The sequence below is a fragment of the Ursus arctos genome, unplaced genomic scaffold (assembly GCF_023065955.2).
Source record: "Ursus arctos isolate Adak ecotype North America unplaced genomic scaffold, UrsArc2.0 scaffold_30, whole genome shotgun sequence".
In the NCBI taxonomy this organism is placed as follows: Eukaryota; Metazoa; Chordata; class Mammalia; order Carnivora; family Ursidae; genus Ursus; species Ursus arctos.
Window position 1 is genome coordinate 35,390,525 of NW_026622986.1, and position 20,046 is coordinate 35,410,570.

The 20,046-nt window shown below is 48.8% G+C and overlaps 1 protein-coding gene across 9 annotated transcripts in view; it reads right to left on the reverse strand.

Moving 5' to 3' along the window:
- The window catches only part of WDR37 (WD repeat domain 37), a 121,800-nt gene that overhangs the window by 76,651 nt on the left and 25,103 nt on the right, over positions 1-20,046 (reverse strand). For 4 of the 9 annotated variants that reach the window (XM_057304746.1, XM_057304745.1, XM_026478681.4 and 1 more), the window contains exons 9-11: positions 19,508-19,584; positions 13,510-13,750; positions 12,050-12,191 (exon numbers count right to left, since the gene is read on the reverse strand). In XM_057304746.1, the coding sequence (XP_057160729.1) occupies positions 12,050-12,191; positions 13,510-13,750; positions 19,508-19,584 (460 nt within the window). Of the gene's footprint in view, positions 1-655; positions 9,972-12,049; positions 12,192-13,509; positions 13,751-19,507; positions 19,585-20,046 lie in introns of those variants that run through there. The other 5 variants (XM_057304749.1, XM_026478683.4, XM_048219499.2 and 2 more) reach the window with 3 other exon arrangements.

Below are 20,046 nucleotides of genomic sequence, written 5' to 3' on the forward strand. Positions count from 1 at the left end.
ATCACATGGTCCCACTGCCAGAGACCCTGGCAAGGCAGGCAGGGAGGACACTGGAGACGCGGAAGCCGCCAGTCGTCTCTGCTAACTGCTCCTCCTGCTTAAACCTCTCTGTAAGTTACACGTAAGCACGCTGAACTTCTCCTCAGCAGACTAGAAAATCAGTGCATTCTGTCCTGTTCCACCTCCTCAGGCAATGGAGTGAAGAGATGCTACCAGAAGACGTGGGTTACACAGAACCTGCCAAACGTCTACATAGTCACGTCTGATACCAGAAAATGAAGAGAAAAAAAAATCCACGCCAACTTTCAGTTTAACCAGAACACTGGAGAAAAATTTATTCCTTTAACTCAATCACCACCACCAGCAGCTTAAAAATGTGCAAAGAGGGGTGCCTGAGTAGCTTAGTTGGTCAAGCATCCAACACTTGGTTTCAGCACAGGTCGTGATCTCAAGGTCGTGGGATCGAGCCCATATTCGGCTCTGCGCTCAGCGGGGAGTCTGCTTGAGATTCTCTCTCTCCCTCTCCCTCTGCTCCTCCCCCACTTGCTCACATACACGTGCCCTCTCTCCCTCCCACCGCTAAAATAAATAAGTAAATCTTAAAAAAAAAAAAAAAAAGGTGCATTTAATACCTTAAATAGACCTTTCTCCAAGAAAGATTTATGAATGGCCAAAAAGCCCATGAAAAAACACTCAACATTACTGATCATCAGGGAAATGCAAACCAAAACCATAGGATCCCACCTCACACCCACCAGAAGGCCTATTATCAAAGAAACAGAACTCAAGCATTGGTGAGGATGCCGAGAAAGGTTAAACCCTCTTACATTGTTGGCGGGAATGCAAACTGGTTCAGCCACTCTGGAAGACAGTATGGAGGTTCCTCAAAAAGTTCCCTACGACCCAGCAATCCCAGTAGTGGGCATACATCCCAAGGAAATAATCAGGATCTTGAAGAGCTATCCGTGCTCCCGTGTTCACGGCAGCACCAATCACAGCAGCCAAGACAAAGGAACAACCTAAGCGGCTGTCCGCAGATGAACGGATAAGGACGACGTGATGTGTGTATGAACCACGGGATCTTACTCAGCCATAAAAGAGAAGGAAATCCTGCTGTTTGTCACAACACGGACAAATGTGGAGGACACTGAGACCGGAGAGGGACCCACGTGTGACACAAAGAGAGCAGGGAGAGGAGGGTAAACCTGGAACTTCAACGTGACGACCCACCCAAACTCCCTATTCCAAACACAAAGAGCAACGTCAGGGCTGGCCTGGAAATGAGGTTGCTGTGCGCAGGTGCAGAGGCCACCACAAGCCGTGAGGACTCAACCACAGACAGGGCTGTGGAGACGCCCGGGACTTCTCCGTCGACTCTCGTTCTCAGGGGGTTGTGCTAAATTAATGAAAAAAATCTCCACAAAAGACTGCCTCACCTTATGTTAATGAAATGCTGAAAGACATTAGGTTTTTAATAAATCACAGTCCTGACAGGTATTGTAGGGCATCAAAGGGAAAAGCTGGCGAGGGGGCGATCGTTCTGAAGGCACCCTCAGACTCAGGTCCCACGGGGAAGCGGCTGCACCACGACTGCTCACTGGAAAAGCTCAGACTCTGCCCAACTCCAGCCAACTCATTTATCTTGTCGCCGAGAGCAGCCGAGCATGCGCTTCCAGCTGACAGTGCGGTACCTTCTCACCGCACACCACTGCCCGATCTGGAACATTCCGCTCCCTCCGTGGGTCTCAATCAACGCAAAGACTGTAACGCTAGCACTCCTCATTAGGACGAACAGCTGTCTTCCCAGTCACACAGAGACACAAAACTGTTTTGCATAACACTCTGCCGGAATTTCACAGCTCAGAAAAAAAACACAGGATGTGGAAAATGCTGGCCTGTGAAATGCTGAAACAGTGCGCTTTCCCGGCCCCGTGTCAGAAACGGACTGCAGAGCTCCCCGTTCCTTAGTTTTCAGATGTCGCTTCCACAAACGAGTCCTACTTTTACACCAGAAGAACAGACCAGAGGAGCAAGCACTCGGGACACAGAGATGACCGGGGAGCAGGGGGGCCCTCCCTCTCCGCACACACACCACAGCCCCCTTGGAAAAGCACACCCAGGGAGAGGTCAGCGTGGCTTTCTCACTCCGGGCAGTCTCTTGGCAAGTACACAGCCAAGTTCACAGAAAAGCCCACGTTCATCACATCCGTGGCCCACCGATGCAGGCATGACACACAGACCAGGGCTCTCGGACCAGCTGACCAGACTCGCTCACACGCCTGCACGGAGACACGGGTGGTGACTGCACGTCTGGGTATGACATCATCACATGGCCACACTCCTCTCCAACCACCACTTCCCAGCGTGCTTCATCAGCTGTACTTGTAACCAACAAGCTGAGTCTCCAGGCGGCCACACAAACACAGAGGGTCCCGGAGAGCGTGCTCGCTTCGGCCCTTCCCACCCTGTGTGCCTTTCAGAGCGCAGACAATGCACGTGAGCCTGTGTCTTCACATCTCAGACGCCTAAATGAGAAAACAAAAACCCTTCTCCAAACGAAACACGTTTCTGAATATTGCTCGTTGGCTGGCTCTCGCAAAAGCAGGCCGTAAGATAAAAAACATTCAAAGAAAAAGTCACACTCGTGTCACACGTGATTCTTTTTCAGGATTTAAAACTGAAGTGCTCCCTGGAAAAAGAAGTGACAGCAGCAGGAGCTCAATATTCCAGCCTGGTTACACTGCTCTCTGAACCTCCCCCTGTGGCGTAACGGACAGATGCCCCATCTGCGTTACCCACAGGACCAAACAACAGAACCCCTCACTCATCAGTGTTCTGGTCCCCATGATGGGCCAGGGTCTGCTTCGTCTGAGAGCACACGCCACCACAAAGAAGGTACGAGGCGGCCATCTCAGCGGGGCAGCGACGGTCCTCACTCTAATGGCACACGTGCAGTTCTCGGGCAGCACTGAGCATGACAGCGCCACTGAAACGTACTGCGGCAAAGACCTGTGCCAAGGCTTCAGAGAAGCTTCCGCCACACCCCCGAGACGGCTCCGGAGTGGCTTCAGGAATGTGTCAAACAGCACTCAGTTAACCTGGCTCAATCCTCCTCCTTGGCATTTAATTAACTGAATTAAGAAGAACTTTTCCACAGATCATTCAAAGAGGATAATTCCACACAACCTGATTTAAAAGGGAGACAGAAAAAGTTAAATTTAGTAAGATTTACAGAGTAATTTCATGCTTGTAATATCAAGGGTCAAGGCTCTAGTTTCCTTTCTGTGAAGTCCAGTCACTGTTTCACTCTTCCTCTTCTTTTTTCCCCTCTCCTTCAAAGATTTTATTCATTCATTTGACAGAGAGAGAGAGAGCACACAAGCAGGGGAGCAGCAGACAGAGGGAGAAGCAGGCTTCCCCATTGAGCAGGGAGCCAGACTCGGGGCTTGATCCCAGGACCCTGGAACGATGACCTGAGCCAAAGGCAGGAACTTAACCGACTGAGCCACCCAGGCGCCCCTGTTTCATTCTTCTTAAACAGTGTTAACAGCCAGCCATAAGTTTTGAATATTTATAATTACATCAATTGCGGCAAAATCGGAAGAAATGCATTCCATTTAAATTAGGTAAAGAATGACCTCCCTCAGGTTTTAATAAGCTAACTGTTCATTCCCTTGGTTTCTGAATGTAACTTTGCTGGTTACATGCTAACCAATTCACAGCCAATGTCCCAATATCACCATTTTGTGATTCTGTGGTTCTGTGTATAAAAACTGGGAAGTGAAGAATTTAAAAGGATTCATTTCAATCTTCCAAAAGGAAACCTTTTACAACAGCTTTGAAAGTAACAGGATATAGACAAGCCGTATTCATCAGAATAATCAGGAAAACTAAGTCGGAAATGTATCAGGAGCTGTAAGATTTTTACTCTCAAATGCATTATGAAATTAGCCAAAAACTGCAACATCAAAGAAAGATCACTGGTACTTTCCTGGAGACACCCCAGACGGCAGCAAGCCCAACCCTGGGTCTGCAGTGACCTGTCACACGCGTGGGAAGGCCCCTCTTCTTCACTGGTTAAAGGAGAGGTTGCCCTGGACGTCCCTCTTGCCAGAATGGTGGTGACTGCCCCTAAACACTGGACTGCAGGTGCCCGAGGGCCCTCACTGCTCAAGGACCGCGTACAAGTGTGCCTCAGAACTGGGAGTGTGAGCACGCCCAGCCAAAGGGGCACAGGCTACATGGAAGATGAGGTGGGTGACATGCAGATACATGCACACGGATGTGCACACGCATGTGCCAGCACGCCCACGGAAGGGACGCTGGCTGCACGGAACATGTGTGCACGTGTGCACAAACAGGCCAGAACCAAGCTCACACTGACACAGAAGGGGCCACTACCTCAGGCACTCTGACGAACAAGTGTGCTTTAACCAGGCTTTTGAGTTCCTCACCAAAGGAGCCGGAAGGGGAAGAAACACCTGCACCAGGGAGCACCCCTGGCTCCCACACCCAAGCAGGGACAGCGACGGGAAACCCAAGGTCACACTGAAAGGCCAGAGTCAGCTATCACCTGTCTTCTGACCCCCTGCATTTCCTTATCCGTGTGGGGGAGGGACAGTGACCCAAGCGACGGGTACTGTCTGTGCCTGACCATCTGAGGACTAACTCTCCGGGGTCCCGGTGCTCGTGGGCCCAAAGAGACAGGCACTGCCCTGAAATGGGACCCACAGCCGCCTCTACCAGACACGTTGCAGGATGTGAGCTGTTACAGCCACAGGGGTAAGTGACTGCCACGTGCACTAGGAGAAAGCACTTTTATTCCTTCAGTTTACTAAGCCTTAACCAGACTGTACTCCCTTAAGCAAAAGTTCAGACCTTGTGGGACATGGCTAAAGCTAGCAGCTCTCCAAGACGGCAAGTCCCAGTGCCCCGTCCTGTGTGTTAGGCAAGGAGCCCAGGAGACCAACAATTGGGGGGTAGGGGGAGGACTGCCACCATGGGCGTCATTTCCACAGCGCTAAGTCTCACAGCCAGCCTGCCCCCACACAAGGAATTCCACGGACGGTCGTCACAATTACACCCTGGATGGTATTCGATTATATCCAAGTCTGTGCACTCCACGCTGGCCCCTGGACAGCTGACCACAGCCACAGACGGACAACCTGTTCCCCACGTGGCCCATGTGTCATGCCTACTGGTCCAAGAAGCTCACACGTGCTGCTCCCCAGCCTTCTCCGCAGGGACACTTCATCAGACTGGGTGGTAACAGCACGGAGTCTATATTCTCTGGGTTAGGTACCAGCACTCAACTCCACGGACTCTGCAATGAGTACTAACACTCAGCCCTATAGTCTCCAGACTAAGTGCCAACACCTGGCTTGGTGTGGGGCCCCAACAGCACGTAGGAGGCTGCTGAAAGCATCCAAAGTCCCTCTCTGTACACACACACACACACACACACACACACGTCTTTTTTAAAAAGCTCTGGTCCTTGAGGGATTTTGGAGAAACCAGCTGGTGGAGCATCTGAGGACCGAAGGGAAATGGAGTGTCCTCTGCTCCATCAGCGGCATCTGCACCCTGCGGGCCCATGGCAAGGCGGACTGCAAGCCAGTGCAGATGCTGAGCGGGTGATCGGAGCCCCACCAGGGCCCGGCATGGGCAGGCAGGGGCTAGGCGCACAGACCACGAGCACCGCCATCTTTCAAGAGCCAGCTCTATCTTCAGGAGGCCGCTCCCTCCCCGCCCTGCTTGCCACACACCTCGCTCCGTGCTTTCTGCCCACACGGGCAGGCTGGTCCACACACATCAGGTCCATCCTAGTGAGTTTGTAACCAGGAAGTGTTCAGTCTGTGGTAACAGCCTGGTGATTGTTCTTCAGGTCACCTCAGTGGAAAGTGAAGCAGCTGACAGCTCACTACAAAGCTGTCCAACAGAGTGATTTAAACGCACTAACTTCCTTAAAGTCCTTACTTTTATTAGTTACCTATTAGCCCTTCGTAAATGAGGAATTTTCAGAGTAAATATTAAATCTCCTCTTACTTTTAAAAAGTGTACTCTGAATTGGAAACATTTAAATGTATCAAGAGGAGACTGCTGAGTAAATTCCCGAGCCCCCGAACTACAGGCTCAAAGCCGGAGGTGAAGGGGAAATGCAGGTGCTGACACAGGATAACCCTTGAGATCTCTCCGCGAAATCCAAGGACACCTGAAAAACAGCTGCATTTGCAGAAAAACCACAGCCTTGTCTGTGAACGTGAAATGCGGAGCTGCCCCCAGCAGGTCCAGCTGCTCACTGTATTCACTAACCTCTCCGTGCTCACTTCCACGACGCCACGATGAAACGTGAGCTAAAATACAAATGACACGTCCAAAAACACACCTTAACACGACCACTGGGGCAGAGGACTGGGGGTGTCCTTAGTCTCTTCCGACCTTGGTTTTATAATAACTTTACTTATCAACCAACTATTGCCAGGTATTACATGACTTGCTAAATCGTCTCCAAATTCTTTTCAAACCATCTAATTAAAAAGAAGACAATCTCAGGCTCTCAGGCACCTGGGCAGGGAGTGTGAAAGTGACAGAGTTTAGGCTCAGCGAGCACTCAGCCGCTGTGATGCTACAGGCCCCCTTCTTCCTCAACTGTCACTCCCACCCCAGCGGCCCTTCCGGAGTTGTCCTCTGGTCCCCAGAAGAAAGCACACAGTACAACACGTCTCTCCGCCTCCTCCTCACAGACAAGGGCTCACAAGTAATCACCAAGAGTAACGGACTTACAATCCAAATGCAGTCTACCAAAATCTCGGCCTCCAAGGTGAGCCGGCACCAGACAGCCCCCACCCACCCCCACCACGGGTCTGCACACAGCCTGAGTCATTGACCAAGCACAGAATTCAACACTTAAAATCCACCAGCACCCAGTTAACAATGTCATGCTGTCAAAATGCTTTTTCTCTTCAAAAGCATAAAGAAAACTGTTAATTGCATTACACAAAATTCAAAGCTATTTTCACCTCATACATATTTGACCTAGAATTTGGTATTTAGTACTAAATATCTTCCCTGGGTATGTGGGAATAAAAGCATATGAAAATGTTTTAGCTTTAAAGCAATCATTATCATTTTTCACCTGATTTTTTTTTTTAATTTTGTTTTGTTAAATGTGGTGTTTTGTTTTCTTTAGAAGAAAACACCAAAGTTCACATTTGGAGGATAAAGTTATAATCATATGGGAAGAATTAAAGCTCAACGCAAAACAGGGGTTTAAAAAAAAAACCTTTGCATTCTCAGATATTCTCCCCATACTGAGCTAATTTCAGAGTTTCTTCAATGCCAGAGTTTATTCACACTTATGAATACTGTCAGCTGGGTACAGACTGGAGTCATTGGCCACCCACAGAGGAAGCTTAATGACCAGTGACTGCCTCAACTGTCAGTCCCTTTTTATAGCAACTGAAACAAAACAAAACAGAAACTAAGAAGGGGGGCCTGCATCAAGAACAGAGAAGCGGCGGTGCCGGGAGGGAGGGGTCTGGGACCTCCTGTTAGAGGACAATCCTAATGGGCAGCTCTCATGCTCCTTTCAAAGGACAGTTAGTGGACTGAAGCTTAGGATGAGTTTTATTACCACCGAAGCCTCTTGCAGAACGTCTCCATATGCACAGCCCAGAAGGCCAGAGTCCGGCTGGGATCAGCGGGACGCTGCGCCCCACCCCACCGAGCACGCACCAACATACACGGAGGGAAGGGCAAGCTGTCATTCACAGCACAAGACTTCCTGAAGCAGCTCAGTACTGAATTTTATTGTCGGGGGGCAAACACACGAACACGGAAGGGTTTAGCTTATTTCAGATGAAAAGCACTGGACTTCAGTTTCAGCTCCTGACGATGAAGATAGAAATATATGAAAACAAACTGCCAGTGGTTAAAATTCCTGACATTGCAAAATACTTCAATTAAACATTTCTATTCTTTCCAAGAACAGTACACACAACAATTTCTCATTGCTGCTATTAGGAGAACAACCTGTGACATAAAGTATCTAAAATGCACCTCGGGCTCCCCCGGCAGCTAGTCCAACAGTCACGGCCGCACGAAGGAAAGCCTATTACGGTAACGTTCCCATTACAATGAAGCGCTTCCACAATACAGAGTGAAAACAGAAAGAGAACACATCAAGAAGGAAAAAAACATTGTTTGTCCTTCTGAACATTTACAATGAGAACCTTAAACAGAGCTTCTGTCCAGCAGAAATCACAGGAGCACAAACTTCGAGGGGACCCACGTGGCTACAGATTCTATCCCTACGGTGAGGCGCTACATCTCAAACTCTTCTTTCACAAAAAAGGCACAGAATCCACATAGCAGCGCAAGGGTAACAGACACAATGAAAAGGAAAAAATCTCTCTCCCAGATCCCAGAGAAATCAAATTATACAACTAGGCCAATAATCTTGAAACCTATACAGTTACATCTTGCCTTAAGAAAACCCAAAGGTGGCTCAGTCGGTTAAGCGTCTACTTTGGCTCAGGTCATGATCCCAGAGTCCTGGGACTGAGCCTGGTGTGGGGCTCCCTGCTCCATGGGGAGCCTCTTCTTGCTCTGCCCCTCCCCACCGCTTGTGCTCTCTTCTTTCAAATAAATAAAATCTTTAAAAAAAATTTAAAAAAAAAACAAGAAAACCCAACATACAGAAATTCAAAATAACTGGATAACTAAGTGAATTACTCACATTATAAAACATCAGATTCTAACATAACTTTGCTTAATAACATGTGATGAGTTCCTATAGACAAAAACATGCCCTAAGACAATAAGTTTTGCATAGTGTGTCCCGCATCATGTCAAAATGAAATATGTGGTCATGTATTTTTAAGAAACACTGCTGCCTTGGTGACTAACATAATATAATAAATTAAAAAAAAAAAAAAAACACACTGCTGCTTAAGCAATGATCCACTAAAAGAACCCTCTACCTAAAACTTTCCAGGCGACACCAACAAGTAAGAAATAGAAAAGCTCTCGTTGGAGCTGTGGTTTTCATGTTCAGAAAAGAAACGGGTTAAAAGAACTCAAGAAGGGGCGCCTGGGTGGCACAGCGGTTAAGCGTCTGCCTTCGGCTCAGGGCGTGATCCCAGCGTTCTGGGATCGAGCCCCACATCAGGCTCCTCTGCTATGAGCCTGCTTCTTCCTCTCCCACTCCCCCTGCTTGTGTTCCCTCTCTCGCTGGCTGTCTCTATCTGTCGAATAAATAAATAAAATCTTTAAAAAAAAAAAAAAAAAGAACTCAAGAAAATCACGGTGGAAAACCAAGAGTTACCTCCCAGACTAGGAGACAGCTCGAGAGAGAACAGTGTGACTTATTTCCTACGGAAGGCAGGCACTGCTGGATGCCGGAAAGGCAGCCTTGGATCCGTGACGGAAGCCGTGGCCAGTGGGAAGGGACAGGTGCAGCAGGGGCATCTGTCAGAGGGACCAAAGGTGTGAGGGGAGGCAGGAGACCTGATGTGTTTGAGAGGCCACACTCAGAACAGCACAGGTGAGTGATTAAACTGACCACACCGTCAAAATCAGCCGCTCCTGTGCACTTAGTTGGGACTTGGGCTCCTGTGTTCTAATAAAAGCACGCCCTTGTGCGGGCACATGCTCACATCACTTGCACAGGTACCATATTCTGTAGGATTTATTTGTCTTGTGGGCTCAAACCTAGAGAAACCATGCCAGAGACAAGAAAGCGACAGTTACTAAGAAGAGGCTCACCTAAACACCCTATCCATGTCTCACCTCCTGCTTTTCCGAACTGCAGCGATGTGCAGAGGCTTACGGCGAACGGAACGCAGGAAGGTTGTTTAGTAGGGATCACGCAGGCTGCAGCCCCACCTGCTGACCACGCTGTGTGGGGTCTCACCAGGCAGGGGCCTCTCCACACTGTGGGAGCAGAGGCTCCCACCCGCACGCAGTCATGCCTGAGGGAACAGAGGACAGACTCGGGTCTATAGGCACGGCAAATAAACCCCCAGCCGACCCTGCCAATTCCCAAAGGCTTAAAAAAAGGTAAAGCCTTCCCTTCTCTGACCCTTATCATAGGAAATTAGCACCAAAGGGAGAACTTCTTCTTATCTTTGTAACTACAGGCCAACGAACATACTCGTCCATCCTAACTCAATTAAGAGAAAATGCACATGGTCTGAATAAGAGTTTTGCTTGTATCTATCTTCTACGTTTGCTCAAAAGCCCACAGATCCTCAGCTACAGTGAATGGAAGCATCAACTGCTACCTTTGGGGATGCAGATGCAAGAGGCCCAGGGACAGACACAGGTCCATGCCTGCTCTTCGTGAGAATAAGAAGCCTTCGTAATCAATTACGTTCCTCATATGTATACCTCTCCAAAAACAGCCATTATTTCATATATCCACCAGCTGCAAAACTACACCCCAAATCAGACATGCGAACACAATACCACCTGTCCTACTCTCTCCAATTTCATTTATGCCTAAAACTCTTCAAAACAGAACACCTGGGAGAAGAGAAGCGCTGGCTCAGAGTAGGGCTGTGTGTGCCAGGGTCCCTGGCTCACCTTGAGTGCCAGTGACAGCACAGGGCTCTCGTCCTCTGGGCCCAGAGCAACCTCGCCCTAAATGCAGATGAAGGGAAGCTGTTCCTGACACCCCCAGCCCCACTGCTGCCCCCTCCGCATCGTCCGGGTGAGGCTGACTAGAAGCTGTCCCCGCCATGGCCGAGAGCAGAGCCCACAAGACCGAGACCTATGAAAGCAGGAGCATGGAAAGAGCCGCCCTATGCACAGGCAGCAACACTGCCCTTGATAAACCACGGAGAACCAGACGTCTTCTGTTCCAGGGCTATGGTTACTCTAGCTGGTAGCAAAACACCACAATTCAATAACCGTGGACGCTCTCAGAACACACTGAGATTTCAGCCACCAACACTGCAGCGCACCTCAGATCAAGACACCACTTTTTTCCAACCTCAAGCTTACAAATCTCTGTCCCAGTTTCCCTGTGAACATTTTATTAATCCCAAACATTACATCTTAGTATTCTAATGTTCACACACACAAGAGACTTATTTACTGCATCATCTGAAAGAATGAAGAACACCCGTATTTTCAAGCAGCCAAATAAGCAAGAATTCATTCATTAAAAAGTGCTTACTGAGCATGCGGGAACTTTTCTGGACATGCAGAAGCTCAAGCAGGACACACATGGCCAGAGAGAAACAGGCACAATCCAGTCCAGAGGGGCAGCGTGCAGGGGCAGTGGCGGCATGGGGGGCAGGTGTCAAGACATAGTCAGGAGGTATGACGGGACAGAGCCCTGCTCATGGAGTGGATGGGGCACAGCAGGGAACTGGGGACGTCTGTGAGACGAGTAACTGGAAAGAGGCTCACGTAATTTATCAGGAATGGTCAGACCAGGAGAAAAGTTTTTGGAAGGAAATAAGAGCTCTGTTAAGACACGGTGATGCCTGAGCTGCCCAACAGATGGCGAAGCAGAGGGAGGCACTACAGATAAGAGCCAGGGTGTGTGCGTGTGTGAGAGAGATAGTGTGTGAGTGTGTGTGCATGTGAAAGCCAGTGAGATTGAGAGTGCGTGAGTGTGCGAGAGCATATGCATGTGTGTGTGAGCATGTGTGTGTGAGAGAGCGTGTGCATGTGTGTGTGAGTGTGCACGCACACGTGTGTGTGTGTGTGCGTATGAGCTGCAGGCGGGCGCGTGCATGTCTCTTCCCCAGCTCTGACCAGAGCCTCTCAGCTGAGGATGTGAGTGCCACCAACCCTAGAGTATTTCCTGATCTCCCCCAATGCCCCATTCTGCCCCCATTCACTTCCTTGTGGGAACTTCAGTGACTTCATCTTCTAAATTCTTGCAAATATACAAATGGAGCTAAATGTTTAGGAAAAGAGTAGCCATTTTGGAAGACAGTGGAGCTGGAAATTAAGATAAGAATTAAGTTTTAATATCCACCAGCAAAACCTTTTTCATGAATAGTTTAAGAAAGATCTCTAAATAACTGTGACTCACTCCGTATGGCCCTGGAAGACATTCACGGAGTGGATGGAAGGGTCCCTGAAATCCCAAAGACGGAAAGTCGTGTCCCGGGAGGAGGTCACCACAAGCCGCTGGGTGGGGTGTGTGCAACAGTGCGTTAGCTCCTGGTCATGCCCTACAACCAAAGACGACAAAAACGCAAGATCATCCACCTGCAGGTACAGTTAGAGTGATGCTTTCTTAAGAACACAAGAATCAAACAAGTCTTTATGGTCTCTACTACTAATACTCACTGTAAAAGTGAATAAAGGCAGGAAAAAGTAAGAAATCACTGAAAAATAGCATGTGAGCTCACGGTGGGACTGGTTTTTCCCTCAGGAACTGAAAGTCCTTTCATTCATGCGTTGAAAGGGATCAGGAAAAGGAGTGTGAGCGTAACCCACTCCCTGACCCTGATAGTTAGAAGGTCTGGCAAATGTCCTTAACAGGCTAAATGTGTGAACAGATTAAGTCTTAATTCTTCACTTCCAGAGTAATTTCTAACAATATGATATGTGGAGCCCTCAGTAAAATACAATCTTTAACACTCAATGAGGAAATTCACTTACTGACAAATTTGCAAAAACATCTGAGGTGGGCATAATTCTAAGATGTCCCGGTGACCCCCATCCCTGGTATACACACCCTGGATGATACCCTCCCTTGAGTTTGGGCAGAACCTGTAAATGTGACGAGACATCACTCCGGTGAGCTCGGTGCATTAAAAGGCAAAACAGATTTTGCAGATGTAACTAAGACCTCCAAATCAGGTGGCTTTACACTCATCAAAAGAAACGGTCCTGGGTAGCCTGACCTCATCAGGTGGGCCCTTTAGGAGACATGTTCTCCAGTAAGCTGGAGAGACAGCAAAGAGCTGTGTGGGGAAACACCTCTAGAGGGGGCCACAAGGGACCTGAGAGCACCCTCCAGATGCTAAGAGCGGTCCCCAGCTGACAGTTAGCAGGTAAATAAGGACCTCAGCCATACGGGGACCTCAGCCATGGACCACAACAAAATGAATCCCTCCAACACTAAGAGGACAGACCCTGACCCTCAGATGAGATCACAGACCCAGGCAACACACACCACTTCAACCCATGAGGGCCAGCGAGCATACGCCCAGAAGTCCTGACATAAGGAAACCATGAAGTTATAAATTCCTGTTATTTTAAGACACTAGTTTTCTGGAAATTTGCTACAAAACAATAGGGAGATAACAGACCGATATTTTTCAAATATCTAGATATGATGTGCTACAATTAAATCCCCTAAAGATAAGATAAATTTAGCTAACAAACAGTTCTATAATTCAGAAAGGATCCTTGAAAAATCACAACCTGAGTACCAAGAGAACTAAAAATCATTCTGGACAAGAAGTAATTTGCAAGGTAAGATATAAACACATGCACATCAATCAAAAATACACAACTGGAAAACACAAGTGTTTAAAGTACCTGTCAGGGAGTGAACAAGTTCTGCCGTCTCCACGTCGAACAGATTCGCCGTTCTGTCCCAGGAGGCCGTCACCGCCTGCTTCCCCCCAACCAGCCAGTCAGCGGCTATGACCACTCCTTGGTGGCTCTTAAGAGATGTCAGTGGCACCCGGATGGTAGGACAGTCACTGGACACATCCGCGTCTACATCAGGCTCATCTTTATCAGAGCACTCTACTTCATCTTCGCCACAGACCTGCTGCTGATGGTGAGAGCAGAGAAGAAATTCCCTGGGAATCTTGAGTCTTTTCTGACATGGCTACACAATCAGACTGTTGTCATTTGTCTTTCTAGCACTCAATCCTGATTATGACCAGTACCAGCACAGTATCTGGTACGTCACTGGAGTTACGATCACCTACTTGACTAAAACCCATGACCAAATATAAGAAGAAAAAAAACTCAGGCCACTATGACGTCAAATGAGCTACAGTCCATTTCCACTAACCAATAAAATGGCAAATAAAATGATTTTAAGTTTTCACCATGTATTAGTAGAAATGTAATAAAATGTAACTGAAAGTCAATAATTTATCACAATAAGAAAAGAAACATTTCAATTCTCGGGAGCTACTTAGAATTCTGTTGCCACAGGAATAGATACAAGAGTTCAGTTTATTTTCCTATAGTATCAGTAAGGTCTTTTGTGAAAAGCTAAAACGAAAGCATAAAAGGCTTCAGCTCTTTAAGAAAATGTTTATCTATTCATTTAAAGAATATTTACCCGGCCTTTAAAGGCTGCCAGGCCACATGCTGGTCTCACAACAGAGGAGAGGACCACTGCCTGACACGGACATCCAGAACAATGGACAGGCCGGGTGAGGAGAGCATTGGAGCCAGAGAGACCGGCAATGTCCTCATGTCACGAGCTTACACGCTAGCAAGGAAGACAGACCACACACATGGGTATGCACCCGCATACACACACACACACACACACACACACACACTAGTATGGAAATATGTACCATGTAATCACACACACAGGTGAGGTCACGTATGTCACGTTAAAGACACACAGAGTACAGGGAACTATGTCCCATGTACACGCACACGGTACAGAGATCCAGGTCACATGTACACATCACAGGAACACAGGTCACGTGTATGTACACACAGTATAAGGATATATGTCACACACACACACAGTAGGGGATATAGGTCACACAGACAGACACAGTATAAAGATATGTCACACGTACACACAAATTCAGGCAGTAATAAGCGTTAAGGAAAATAAAGCAGATGAGGGGATGGACAATCACAAAGGCTGCTATTTTATACAAAATTATCAGGAAAAGACTCTGTTAAAGTAACATCTGAGTTGAGACATGAAGAAAGCAAGGGAGTAAGGCATGCAGACATTGAGGAGAACAGCATTCCCAGATGAGGGAACAGCAGCTGCAAAGGCTCTAAGAAGGGAGCAGACTGGGAGCTATACAAACAACAAGGTCATGGTGGCAAAGGGGAGAGGTGAAATCCAGATGAACGCAGAGGTCACATGGCCTTGGAGGTGACCCAGCCAACAGGACTCAAGAGAATGGAAGTGGGAGAAACATAAGATGTTGACAGAGGGTCACAGGATCAAATGTGAATAAGGAGGAGTCCAAGGACTGAGCGAGCATGGAGGGGATCCCGATGAGCACGGCCTCACAGCCACAGGGACACACAGCTGAGCCAACAGGAGTGTGCTGAGAGCATGAAGGGTCCGAGGTCTGTGTAGGGAAACCAAGGGGTAAGAATGGATGCCACTGAACCAGGTCTGAGGACTGCCTGGAAGGATCTGGACAAGAGGCAGGCAGGGAGTGAAAATCCCTGAGTGTGGCAGTGGCCAACTGAGGCAGCATGCTGGGAGTGCACAGCTCAGGGCTCTCGCAGGTCAGGTGCAGGGAGCTCAGGCAAAGCCTGGTGGAGCCACAGGTGGGACTTCTCCAGGAAGACAGGACCCCCAGTCTCGCAGTGAAGTCAGACACACGTCATTATGCAGAGTTCCAGACTTCACAGCGCACTACAGACTACGCAGCAAGCACAGGGGCTCCGACTCAGGCAGGAGGTTGCAGCGGGGCGGGGTCTGCAGGGAGAGAGCGTAAGGGAGGTGAGGAGACAGCACCCAGGAAAAGGGCCGAGCGGACCCGTGGAGAGGGAGGCACAGCAACAGCATCCAGTCTGGGCCGGAGCCACGGAGAGTCACAAACTAAGGCCAGGGACTGGCGAAGGGCTCATCAAGGTGACAAGTGCAACTCCAGAGAGCCCACTCCTGACATTGTGCAGAGAATACAACGTGAGTAGCCAGGCCTGAGACAGGGAGACTAGTCAGGGATAGGGACCAGAGATGAAGACAGCTAGGGGTTAACACGGCAGCCACTCCGCAGCCTGAAAACAGGTCCCAGGAGTGCAACCTGTTCAAGGTGAAAGGACCCGGCAGGCGCAGCAACACACTCACTACAAATCCAGCACGGGGATGCCCCAGTTTGGGGCTTTCCTCCAGGCGACACCAGTTCCTGGGCCACGGGTCTTCTCAGCTCCCACGGCCCTTCTCAGCTCCCACGGCCGCTCCTGAGGAGCTTCCCGACCCTCACTGCCCGCAGCAGGAAGGGGTGGTCTGGGCGGTACTTCGGGCAGGTGCAGAAGAGGAGTGCTAGGTGCTGGGTGAGGCCGAGACTCAACAGACATCTCTGGGTGGGTGTTACAGAAGGAGTATCCCGGGGACAGAGGGAAGTGCATCCAAGAATTATATAAGAACCAGAAGCAGTAAGATGTCACACATTAGTGGAAACGGTGGAAAGAGAAGACGGGAAGGGAAAGAAGAGATGCGTCGAAGATAATCCCACAAGTCCTGAGAGTTTTGTTCAGTTACCCAGACCTGCAGCACTGCACCTACGGGGCTATTCCCCGAGTATTTGAAAGGAAAAGTGACAAGTAAGCATGAACGCAGGGATGTCCTCAGCACGGGTCCAGGGGAGAGACCTCGGGTCTCAGAAGAGTGGCCTGGAACTTAAGAAAGCTCTAGCTAGCAGGATCCACGTTGGAAAGGTCACAGTCAGAAGATTCACAGAAGTCATTTTTCCAAACTATACAAGGAACTAAGAGATATTTTAAAATGCAAATGTGCTATATCCTATTCACAAATAATTATAAGATCTTTTAACATGAATGTGGCAAAAGGCAGGGGATGGAGGGTGCGAACTGTATGTGTGCTTTCTGCCCGTCTCTTAAGGGTGATCTGTTTAACTGGAGCCACTTTCACAGCTAGCAGCACTGGAACAGAACGTCCAGCACTGTCCATTTCACACTGGGTGTCTCCTGAGCACCAGTAGCCCCAGAACCGAGGAAGCCCTGACTCAATGACTCAGGGCTCCGAGCAAGCACGAAGGGCCCCTGGAAGCCACTGGTAACTTGCTTCAATTTTCATTTTCCAAAGAAGAAAATTAATCCACTCACTAGGTTAGTCAGTCAACATCATACAAGTGGTGTCACATAGTGACTTAACAAGTAATCTAAAAATGTATCCACTACATCACCCAAATATTTCTTTATCAATGTGGTGGATGCCAAGTGAAACCCACTAGTCCAAATTAAAAAGAGAAAACATACAGGGTGCCAGGTGGCTCAGTCAGTAAAGCATCTGCCTTCAGTTTGGGTCATGATCTCAGGATCCTGGGATCGAGCCCCACATCAGGCTCTGCACTCAGCAGGGAGTCTGCTTCTCCCTCTCTCCCTGCCTCCCCCCCTGCCCGGCTCTCATGCACTCTCTTCCCCTCTCTCTCAAATGAATATATAAACTCTTTAAAAAAGAGAGAAAACACCTGTCTAAAAGCTGTACTGCTGAAAATGAACGAAATCCTAGCAGATGAGAGTTTGTTCTAACACACGGGAGAACACTTAAGTAAGCCTGAGCCAAGACTAGCCAGGAAAAGCTTAGACGACCGGCGGCTGCGTCTGTGCTGGGTGGGGCTACAGAGGGCGGGGCACGCCAACCCCGCCAACCCCTCTGTGGCTGGGCTGCTGGGGCGGCTCTGGTCACTGATGGGCACAGGCTCAGCTTCACTCTGAAGGGGCTCCTCCGGGCTACCCCCAAAGCCTGAGGCAGCCCAAGGCAAGCAAAATCATAAAGAAGAAAAGAAAGTCAATTTGACACTGTAATCTATTCAGTTTTTATGACATAAATACTGGACATAATTCTCTCCCTCTGCCAAGACTGGCATGTTTCTTACTTCGTTTTAAAACAAATCCATACAACATTAACTCCTCCCCTGAACTTTCTGAGCATGAACCCTCCCCTCCCCTCCCCTCCCCTCGCCCTGTCCTCTGTCAGCACTATTTCCTGAGTGAATGCCCACAGTTAGCAACAGTCTGCTATTCCACAAGGGGAAAAACATGTTAAAATAGAAGATACAATGCGCTCAATTAAAAATGAACTGTTCAGGGGCACCTGGGTGGCTCAGTCAGCTAAATGTCTGCCTTCAGCTCAGGTCATGATCCTGGGGTCCTGGGATAGAGCCTCGTGTCCTGGGGGGGGGGGTAGCCCCACTTTCATCATCTACCCCAGGTTCAGCAAAATCTGGCCCACAGGCCAAAGCCAGATCTCCAGAGGCTGTCCCTGATCAGTGGGGACCTGCTTCTCCCTCTCCCTCTGCTCCTGCTCTCGCATGCATGCACGCACACGCTCTGACATGAATAAACAAACCCTTTAAAAAAAATAAAGAACCGTTCAGACCTCTTCACTAAAGAGAACTCTTACTCATCACTGCAATTTATTAATTACTTAGTACATCTTCAAAGAGAATGATGTTTAAACTTCTTTAAAAAAAGAAACAGGGGCGCATGGCTGTCTCAGTTGAGCGCCCAACTCTTGATTTCTACTCAGGTCGTGATCTCATGAGTCCTGGGATCGAGCCCCACGTCAGGATCCTTGCTCAGTGGGGAGTCTGCTTGAGATTCTCTCTCTCTCTGCTCCCCCCCCCCGCTCCTGCTCTCTCTCAAATAAATAAATATATCTTTTTTAAAAATTAAAATAAGAAAAAACCAGTGGGATGTTCCCAGGTGGGAGCACCCCAAGCGCAGGGTGACTGCCATCCTCCCTACGGCTACAGCCAGAACGCACACCAGGCTCCACCTGCACTCGGCTGCCGGGCCCGTCTCCACCCGTGTGCACAGCACAGGGACAGGCTAGCGACTCGTGGAGGCCGAACGGCAGAACACTGCCCTGCAGAGGACACGCACGAGGTGGTCTCTGCGAGACGCTACACACAGGGTGCTGGGCTGAGGGAACAGCTACATCTGACAGGACAAAGGGCATCCAAGGCTTTATGGCTTAAACCCACCCATCATTCCTCTCCATACGTAACCTCTCGTTACCTGCGTTAAAACTTCACCCACGTCATAATGACACACACTGTTTACCTTATGTGAAAGACAAGATGTCTAAAATACACAAAATATTTAGAAATAGGACGTAATCATACAATTTTTAAACATTAATGGCCGATGGAAAGGGGGCTGAGAACAAACAATGCACACATAAAGGCAGGCACTTCATGTTCGACACTGTCTTGGTCTGTTCCGGCTGCCACGACAACACCAAGACTGGGTGGCCGTGATCAAGGCGCAGCCGACCAGGTTTCTGGAGAGGCCTCCCTGGCTTGTCATGACATCCCCCCATGGCCTCTCCTGGGCACGTGCAGGGAGAGGAAACACACACGAGCTCTCTGATGTCTGTATGGACGCTAATCCTATGGGATCAGGGCACTAGCCTCCGGACCTTATTACTTCTGTAGAGGCCCACCTCCAAACAGAGCCACACTGGGGGATTAGGGCTTCAAACTACATGGGGGGAAGGGGTCGTCACATACATCCAGTCTGTAAGACATTATAAATTTATCCTAAACTTTGCAAACGTCCAGAACCCTACCAACATACCCCATGTCGCGCTTTCAGGGTAAGTAAAGGTGCTGCTTACAGTAGTGTCGGCAATGGGCTGGGCTGTCGGCAGCTGAACAGCATAACTCCAAATGTGGGCAGTCTGATCTCCAGAGGCTGAGGACAGAAATTAGGGGACAATTACCCAAAGTGCACACCGTGTGTAAAATGTGCTTTCTGCTAGGTTCTGTAACTCAGTGATCATGAGCTACTTTGGAGACTGCACGAGGCTCCTGACAACAGGCTAAATGTACAAAATTAAGACAGTGGTTAAAAACACTCGCCCCCTGCCTTTCATTTTAGGACAAAAAGCTGTGAAGGTTCAGGCAAGATTTACTAACAGATTTTATTCTCCATCTAGCTAACCTAAGTAAACTGGAACCCAACTGCACTTCAGCTTATGACCACAGTAGTTCCGAGTTCTAAAAAAGCAAGTCCCATGAGTATGTGTGCTCCCCTCCACTCCACACCAATGGGCTCAAAACCTGCCAGACCCCCGTGAGTACTGAGATCTTACTTTCACCAGCCAAGTGTGCAAGATGCTGCTCAGACTGGGGACCAGAAAGAGAAAGGACAGTG